Here is a 9,786-nt window from a genome sequence, read left to right as displayed (position 1 = left end):
TAAAGCTGAGGTAACCTTATCGTAGAAATGCAATAGATTAGTAGTACAGGATTTACCTTTCCTGAAACCATACTGCAAACTAGTCAACAGACTATTAGTCTCTAAGAACATCATGATCTTAATTTTGATCAAAGTTTCGAAAATCTTACAAATCACCGAAGTCAAACTTACAGGTCTATAATTCCCAGCAATACCTTTAGACCCCTTCTTGAAGAGTGGCGTTATGTTAGCCAGCTTCCAGTCCTCTGGCACCGTCCCCGAGTTATAAGAAGCATTGAAAATAATCAAAATAACATCCACTAATTCCTCTGCACATTCTACCAAAATTTTTGGATAAATATTATCTGGTCCCGGAGCTTTAGTTGCTTTAATCTTTTTCAAATGAAATAAAACCTCCTCCCTGGAAAATACAAAATCCTCAAGCTGTATAATAGCTTGTGTCTTGTTAGTGTCAACTGTTGAGATACAGTTATCGTTAAACACACTGGAAAAAAAGTTATTTAGAACATTTGCAATATCCCTATCGTTTTGGATTAAATTTCCATACTCATCAACCAAAGGCCCAATTTGACTGTTTCGAGCTTTCCCAGAATTAGCGTAAGCAAAAAACCTCTTAGGATTCCCATCAATGTCATCTGCCAGCCTTTGCTCCAATTCCCTTTTCTGAATCCGTACCAAATACTTAAAATTTCGCCTTGCCTTACTATACTGGAGTCTCTCTGCACTCTGACCAGTTTCTTTAAACTTACGAAAAGTGGCTTGCTTATAATTAAGAGCTTCTTTAGTCTCCCTGGAGAACCACATGGGCCAAATTTTGGTACTAACACCTTTTCTCCTAAATGGAACATAGTCCTTAACGGTTTTAGCAAGTTTATCCTTAAAATCCGTCCATTGCTGATCTACGTCGCTATTTTCCAACCCTGACGAAAAAACCTCTTTCAAGCTCTGCCTAAGTGCAACAAAATCGGTGTTTCTGAAATTGGGCACAAACCTAAAATTATCATCTTTGCACACTTCAAATTTAACCCGGAACCTAATGCTGTTATGATCACTATCTCCAATATGCTCCCCTACACTCAACCCCTGAACAAAACTACCTATGTCACAAAAAACTAGATCCAAAATTGCCTCCTCTCGAGTTCCCTGAGTTACAACTTGATCTAAGAAACAGTCACCAATTACTTTTAAAAATTCCTCTTCTTTGCCATTACCAGAATAAAAATTATTCCAATCAATACCCGGAAAATTGAAATCCCCCATTATGATAACGGATCCCTTACTGGACATGTCACTAATAATACGGTACATCTGTTCATCTTGTCCCTGGTTTGAATTAGGTGGCCTATAAATGTTTCCAAACCGTAGCTTTTTGCCCTTACTGCTCATCAACTCCAGCCAAACCATATCAATATCAGTAGGCTTATCATTTATGACCAATTCATTGCAAATAAAATTGTCTCTAACATAAAATAAAACCCCACCACCTCTTTTACCTACTCTATCCTGTCTGAACAAATTATACCCAGCAATATGTAATAACTCTGCATCAGATTCGGTAGCCCATGTCTCTGTAATTCCAATAACATCCAACTTCTCATCCATAACTATGCTTTTCAATTCATCCATCTTGTTCCTAATACTGCGAGCATTGGTATAGAAAACTTTAAGCATGCCTAAGTTGCTTTTATTTAACACCCTGAAATTTCCTAAATTACAATTGTTAACATTACTACTCTTGTTCATCACTTTATTTCCATTTCTAGCAATACCCAAAAAAATTTCATTCTCTCGATACCTGATGCTTGAACCATGCCCCCCATTCCAACTTAGTTTTTTGACTCCGAAGCCCTTAAAATTAATCCACTAACCATTTTGACCCCTGTAGAGCTCAGATGCAGGCCATCCCTAGCAATCCAATCCCGTTTACAATGACTCCATACATCAATGAACCTGATACTGCGCTTTTCGCAAATTGACTTCAGTAGCAAGTTCATACACCTCGCACGTTGATTTAGCCAGCTCCTATGCACTCCATACCTGGGAAGCAAACCAACCACTTGGACATTCGTCGAAAAGCTGGTTGCTTTATCCAACAGGGATTCCCATTCCCTAGAAAACTCCTCATTTTTACTGTGGCCTACATCATTTGTTCCCACCCACAAAGTAACCATGTCCTCCTTATTCAATACTCCCTTCTTTTCAGCAACCATATTAACGTCTTTTACCCAAGCCCCTGGTAAACAACACCTAGCCACCTTACGCTTTACTCTCCCAACTGTGTTACCCACCTCCCTTACCATAGAGTCCCCCAAAATTACACCCTTAGTTTCCCAATCTAACTCCTCATTTGAAACTTCCCCCTGAATCTCTGGAACATTTATACCCTCTACAACTGGCTTACACCCTAATGCTAACTGGGCTTCCAAAACTAGCATCTTAAGTCTTAAGTCTGAGAGTTCAGCACATTTAGTGCAAATATAATCCTCCTCAAAAACAGACTCATTTTCCCCCTTATACAGGCAGAACATATGACACAAATCACAAGAGATCCACCTGTCCCCCTTCCCACTCTTTACCTCTTTCATAATGCATATAACACCCATTTCTACTCAGTGAATATGTTCCAAAAGGCAAAACAGAAAGATAAAAATGCAAAAAAACACAGAATAAATACTAAAAACAGCAGTAAATAAACAGAGTTGCTACACCCAATAAAGCACACAAGATCAAAAACCAGGAGATCACCACATGTTAGGCTTAGCTCCAAAAAATGCAAAAACACTTCAAGAATACAATAACAGCAAAAATGAGCCCCCAAAACACAATAAAACTAAATTACATGATAAAGTGAAGTAAAAAAACCTAAAACTAGACAGTAATAATGAAAAATTATAGTAAGAAAACACTTATCAAATCAGCAGCAATAACACTCCCTGCATCACAGGCGCCCTCTAGTGGCCAAAAAAGAAGAACAATCAGGTCAAAAAACGTGTTACGAGTTCCGTTTGTTCGAAACGGAACTCGTAACACGTTTTTTGACCTGATTGTTTCTTTTTAACAATTTAAATCTTTGCAAATCAAATAGAATACCGAAGAAATCTTCGGGAGCGGGTGAACGCCTGCGATGCGGGGGTGGAACCCCCAAGTTGGGGGGGAAAAAAACTTTTAAAACCGCTTCTAAACTGATAAATTGATTCGAATCAAAGGAAGCTGCGGAAATCTGTATTGTTTGAAACTTTTCAAACGATACAAAAAAAGTAGAATCGGCAGGCATTATTATAGAAAAAGTCACTTAAGAAGTCGTCTTTTAAAAATGTATAAACCCTAGCTTTTCTAATTTTAGGGTCAAACAGTTTATTTCTAGCTTTTTCAGCTGTTTTTAGGTGAAATCCTGTGAAATTCTTCCGTAGAAAGCAATATTAAATATTTTTGATCACTTCCAAAAAATCTTTTATATAATAGGGAAGTTTTCAATTTTTCAATTTTATTTTTATATGATAGAGTAACATGTATGAACATCATAGGTGAAAAAAATTTTGCGATACGATAAGTAGTTTTTTTCAAATTAGTTTTTAAAGTTCTCGCGCTTGTGACGTCAAATGGCATAGGAAGTGACGTCATGCGCTCTTCCGATAGGGGAGAAGCCGAAGGTCACGCATTCGACTTCGAAGACGAAACGTAAAAGGCTTATCTCCTCGAATTTAACTCCTCGGGTTTCTGGAACATTAAACCTCTCATCCTCTCGGAAATATTCGAATATCATCATTGATGTTGCATGAGGAAGATTATTTAGATTGTGCTTTAACGAATCCGGTCTCCATAGTGTGTTCAAAAGGATTATTGAATTTCTAAAAAATATAAATATTAGCGGGCTCAAAATGTCCCTAGCGAGAACAAGGGATCTTCGGCGGAAGGCTGCCCATTCGCGCCCTGTGACGTAGGCTCGTCGTGACGTTTCAGAAGAGCGCACTTTTGCTCGTGGATTTTTAAAAATTCATTAAAAATCAACCACGGAGTTTTAAAATTCGGCGATGGTGAACTTTTTAGTTTTGAGGGTCAATTAACAATATCCAATAGCCAAAATATGAACATTTAATAGGTTGCAACTTCCCTAATGTAGAATCACGCAAACAAGATATTTTTTATTCAGTGTCTTATATCCAATAGGGAAGTTGCAGCCTATTAAATGTTCATATTTTGGCTATTGGATATTGTTAATTGACCCTCAAAACTAAAAAATTCGCCATCGCCGAATTTTAAAACACCGTGGTTGATTTTTAATGAATTTTTAAAAATCCACGCGCAAAAGTACGCTCTTCTGATGCGTCACGAGCCTACGTCACAGGGCGCGAATGGGCAGCCTTTCGCCGAAGATCCCTTGTTTTCGCTAGGGACATTTTGAGCGCGCTGATATTTTTATTTTTTAGAAATTCAATAATCCTTTTGAACACACTATGGAGGTCGGATTCGTTAAAGCACAATCTAAATAATCTTCCTCAAGTAATATCAATAATGATATTCGAATATTTACGAGAGGATGAGAGGTTTAATGTTCCAGAAACCCGAGGAGTTAAATTCGAGGAGATAAGCCTTTTACGTTTCGTCTTCGAAGTCGAATGCGTGACCTTCGGCTTCTCCCCTATCGGAAGAGCGCATGACGTCACTTCCTATGCCATATGACGTCACAAGGGCTTGAACTTTAAAAATTAATTTAAAAAAAAACTACTTATCGTATCGCAAAAATTTTTTCACCTAGGATGTTTATACATGTTACTGTATCATATAAAAATAAAATTGAAAAATCGAAAACTTCCCTATTCCACCATGAGATCAGGATTTATAAAATAAATCACGCAATTTGTCTACTAATGAAAATGTTATTTTGTTTTCGGCCACATACTGTAATTTAAAGTAAATCAATGAGCTATCCTAAAAATTGAAAGGAAGAAAACGACAATTTCAGTACTAGATGGCGCTACCTGACTTTATTAAAGGGTTTGTTCCCCTCATTCAATCAATCAAGCACTCAGCTGTTTGTTTTTGTTTATCAAATTCCATTTGCAGCTTGGTTGTAGCGTGGTTGAAATTTATCTGAAGTTGATCGGCAAACGTGGAACCTTTTCAATTAACATGAAGGTTAAAATTTTACCCGCTCTTGATGATAATTACATGTACTTAATTATTGATGAAGTTACTAAAAATGCAGCTATCGTAGACCCCGTAGAACCTAAAAAAGTCTTAGAAGCCGTAGCAGAAGAAGGTGTGGAATTAACAACAATTCTAACCACCCACCATCACTGGGATCATGCAGGCGGAAACTCTGAATTAGTTCAGTTGAAGAAAGGACTTAAAGTATTCGGTGGAGATGCCAACATTGCTGCTTTAACTGATCGAGTCAGCCATGGTAATGAATTTAAAGTTGGCTCCTTGGAAGTTAAGTGCCTGCTTACCCCTTGTCATACTAAAGGTCATGTGTGCTATTTTGTCGAAGATAAATCCGGCGGCCCTCCCGCAGTGTTTACTGGAGATACACTGTTTTCTGCAGGATGCGGAAAATTCTTCGAAGGCACACCTGATCAAATGTATACTGCATTAGTTAAAATTCTGGGTTCTCTACCGGACAATACTCAAGTTTACTGTGGACATGAATATACAGCGAATAATTTACTTTTTGCAGCTCATGTTGAGCCTAATAATGGAGTAATTCATCATAAGCTTATATGGGCAAAAAATAAAAAAAGTGCTGGTGAACCGACTGTACCATCAACGATTGGTGACGAAAAGTCTTTTAATCCTTTTATGCGTGTGAATGAAGCTGATGTGCAAAAACACACAGGCGTTTCTGATCCTGTCGCTGTGATGGGTAAATTGCGTGATCAGAAAAACAATTTTTCTGCACGAATATAAAAATAGATATCTACTTTTGGATATTACGGCATTATGCTGTTGAACTATTTCTATTCCAATATGTGTTACAAGATGTCAAAAAAAAAAAAAAAAAAAAAAAAAAAACAGGAAGATTAGTAAAAGCATAATTTTTTTCACATATTGTAATGAATTTCATTCAAATATTCAAGATTTTTTTGAAATATTTCATGTGTATAGCTCTCAACCTTATCAACCTATAACAATTGCAGTTATTTAAAAATAAATGCTCATAGCTTATTTAAAAGCATGGTTCAAATGCTAGTTTATTGAAGTTTTGTAAACAAATTATCATAGCATACATAAATTATATCTAGATATTTTCATTTATTTTCAAAAAAAAATGATATTTTAATTTGTTTATAGCTTGATGTAGTTATGTTTGTTGTTCATATATTTCAGTTATAAATTAACTGTATGATGCCAATACATATTTAAAGTTCAAATTTTAAATAAATTGTTTCAAACCGAGAAATTGGCATTGAAGAATAGGCTTTTGTCTCAAGTACAAATGATCCTATCTGCATATCAATTCTTAAATAAAATGTTCAATTTATACCAATTTCTTTTAATTCCTTTTCTTAAACCTCCCATATTTCTTTTTTACATTGGGGGGGGGGGAGGGCAAGAATCTAAAAAGGGGAAGAGCTAAATTTAATCCGTAACAAGAGAATTGAAAAAGTAAGACATAAGAAAGAACGTGAGGTCTCAAAAGCCGTGCTACTTTCTAATTTTAGTAAAAAATCATGTAATTAAGATCAAATCTTGTCATTTCCTTTACATGTTGGTTGAGCTTATATTTGCTTGGAAGCATTATTTTTGATATGAAAAAAACCTTTTCCTAGAAAAACTTGCTAGAGCCTTAGATTTTTCGAGAGACATATGCTGCAGTAAATATCTTACAACTCTAAATAAAAATGAATCAATTACTTAATAATGATTTTATTTTATTAATTTAATATGTACAAAAAATCCTGATCCCAGAAAATTTACATTACGGAAATTTTTTGACAGCGCCTTGATTGTTGGTGCATCACGTCATACTTCCAGTTATAATTTTCTCCTCATTGTCCCTGGAACATTTATTATGTAATTTGCGAATAAAATTTAAAAGTAAAATATTGCATCTCTTCCGTATAATGTGATGTTTATATACAAATCCATCTCTGTGTGCCTAATGTGAGAGCCATGGTGTACTATTGGCTAAGTTCAAATTGTAGCATTGAAGAGGATGCAAGGTCTCACAGACCACTATTGAAGAATGTAATGAAAGTTCTACCAGATGCACAAGCACATGCCAAAAAAGATATTTATGAGAAACGATGATGTTCGAGGTCTCATAACAAATGGCTTGAGAAAAACAACTCAAGTCAATTAACCACATAGTGTATATGGTATGAAAAATTTGATCCGTCTGGTGAGACCCCTGTTAGCCGTCACACTAATGTGACCAGACGTCCCGCTTTTTGTCTTACTGTACCGCTGCGGGAATGTCCCGCTTTGTCGAAAAAGTCCCGCTTTTTTTGGTTAAATTCCGCCACACAAGAAATATAACATACAATCTAGATTTTTTAAACGCTTTTTTCGATTTTTTGCTGTCAGTAAACGTAAGAACACCATGTAAAATGTTATTCTTTTAATGTTTAATACGCTGAACTACCTCCACCATGATCAGTTCTTTATTGGTACATTTGAGTTATTTCTTGGCATTTTTCTGTTACGTAAAAAATTAAGGCTGTGGAAAAAAAACTGCTCTACCCCCCCCCCCCCCCATCACGTGTCCTGAATTTTAGCTTGAAAAATCTGGTCACATTACGTTACATACGTTAACTAAAAATAAATGAATTGGAAGAAATGAAATCTGAACCACCTACTGATAAAACAAATCTTTTTATTGTAACAAAATACAATGCAAATTGTAAAAATATTTGTTTTAATGTTGAAGATTAAAAAAAAAAAACCTCTAAAATTAATCTTTCTTTTAACAAAGTGCTGTTAAACTACTAATAGAAACTCATGAGCTATCTCAATTACCCAACTATCCCAGAGATAGGAGTTGTCCTAAAAATCCTAAAATTTTGAGTTTTGTCCTAAAATTCCTAAAATGTTCACTATTTTATTCCATACTAGTGGTACCCGCACGGCTTTGCCCGTAATAAAAAAATTAAAAGATCTTTTAGTTTGCCTGTATATTTCCAAATAATGTATGGTGAATTTTCTCGCCAATTGGCTTGTACCCGTGTTACGGTTCCACGTTATGATAATTTCGTATCCCGCCAATTGGCTTGTGCCCATGTTACGGTTATACGTTATGGTAATTTCGTAATTTACTCATCCATCTTATGATAATTTTTTTCTTAAAATTGGAATAGAAAAAGAACCACATCAAATTTTCGAAAAATCACTTCGAGGTGCACACTAGGGTGGGCCGAAATAAGCCGAAAAAAAAAATTTCGAACTCAATTTTTGGATAGCGCGCAAAAGTTGTGTAGTGAGCTAGTTAGCACTCACAAAAAATTTCTTGGATATGAAAAAATATCTAGCCGGCGCTATTTGACACTGAAAAACCGAAAAAATAGAGAAAAATGAATTTTTGTCGAAATTTTTTCTAAAAAACTAAATTCCAATATTTTGCTGGAATGCACCGAAAATGTTATATAATGAGCCAGTTCGAGCCCATAAACTGTTTCATTGATTTTAATGAGCATTTAACCGCTCCTTTCTGACATCAAAAATTGGAGAAAAATGAAAAAAATACTGAATTTCTTTAAAAACCTATGTGAAAATTATTTTTCGAAATTAAATCATAGACAAATTAATTAAATATCACTATTAATCATAGTAATTATTATCACGCAATAGTATCATACATTTTCTAGAATTGCATATAGAGATAATAAAATTTTGAAAAAGAAATCTTCAAATTTGATTTATAATACCTCATGCATAATGAGTATTAATTTTTTGGAATAATATTGTCCCTTGTTATCAAATGATGGAAGTTGTTTCCTAGCTTGAAGTTTAACACGAATGTATCCATCTCGTGCAGTTTCACCACGAACTTTTATTGCAGCTTCGGTTATTAGTTTCACACAACATTCCACAGCTTGCACGTGACAGGGAAATTTCTCGAAAGTGAACTCTGTAGGCTGTTCTTTGCACATTTCTTTCAATTTTTGGTCTTTTAGATGCACTGTAAGAGGTGGCTGTATTACAACACAATTTGCCCAATCAACTAAATCAACATAATCAACGGCTTCAAAATTGAGTTTAGGACGCTTAAAAAATCGTACACCATCCGAACTCTTCGTCTTCTTATTTTTAGAGTTCAGAATATGCCTAACAGCTAATTCCCGAATGTATTTTCTTGAGTTAAACAACATTGTCAACAGTAGCTGTTCAGGATGAGTGAAATATGCCTTATTTGAGAGAACTTTGAAAATTATCTCCTTAACGTTGTCTGGAAACTGCCTTGCAAGAGAAATCATTTTCCAAAAATTTTGGGCACCATACTGGTAGTTCGGTTTTATTTTTATTTCAAACCACATTGGAGCATAAACTGTCATTACATACTTTACAAGCATTGTAAGATTTTCTGATGGAGTTGGAGTGTCTATATACAAGTGTAACAAACGGTTTGCAGTTGTCAGCCATCGTGCATGACAGAGTTTGCCTGGGCTACTGTTAGCCACGCTAGAGGGACAACTAGCATATTTTACTGCAAGACAGATTCTATACAAATATTGTTGTTCTGTACTTAAATTTTTTATACCTTTCATGTCCAAAACCAGAAGATTGCAGTCAATTTTATCAAGTTTGACCACCGGATTTTTTTCACAATCTCTAAGAAGTTGTCCGATA

At 35.3% G+C, this 9,786-nt stretch overlaps 1 protein-coding gene across 1 annotated transcript; it reads left to right on the top strand.

Annotated features, from left to right (window-relative positions):
• The first annotated feature begins 5,064 nt into the window (after positions 1–5,064).
• Positions 5,065–6,529, top strand: LOC129222202 (hydroxyacylglutathione hydrolase, mitochondrial-like). The gene has a single exon (XM_054856673.1). The coding sequence runs from the start codon at positions 5,131–5,133 to the stop codon at positions 5,905–5,907; it is 777 nt and encodes a 258-aa protein (XP_054712648.1). The 5' UTR covers positions 5,065–5,130; the 3' UTR covers positions 5,908–6,529.
• The last annotated feature ends 3,257 nt before the right edge of the window (positions 6,530–9,786 follow it).

Source organism: Uloborus diversus, chromosome 5 (genome assembly GCF_026930045.1).
Source record: "Uloborus diversus isolate 005 chromosome 5, Udiv.v.3.1, whole genome shotgun sequence".
Lineage (NCBI taxonomy): Eukaryota > Metazoa > Arthropoda > Arachnida > Araneae > Uloboridae > Uloborus > Uloborus diversus.
This window is presented reverse-complemented; position numbering and strand designations above follow the sequence as displayed.

What these genes read in the sequence shown, in the direction of transcription:
- LOC129222202 (XM_054856673.1), top strand. Translation starts at nt 5,131, where the DNA reads ATGAAGGTTAAAATTTTACCCGCTCTTGATGATAATTACATGTACTTA.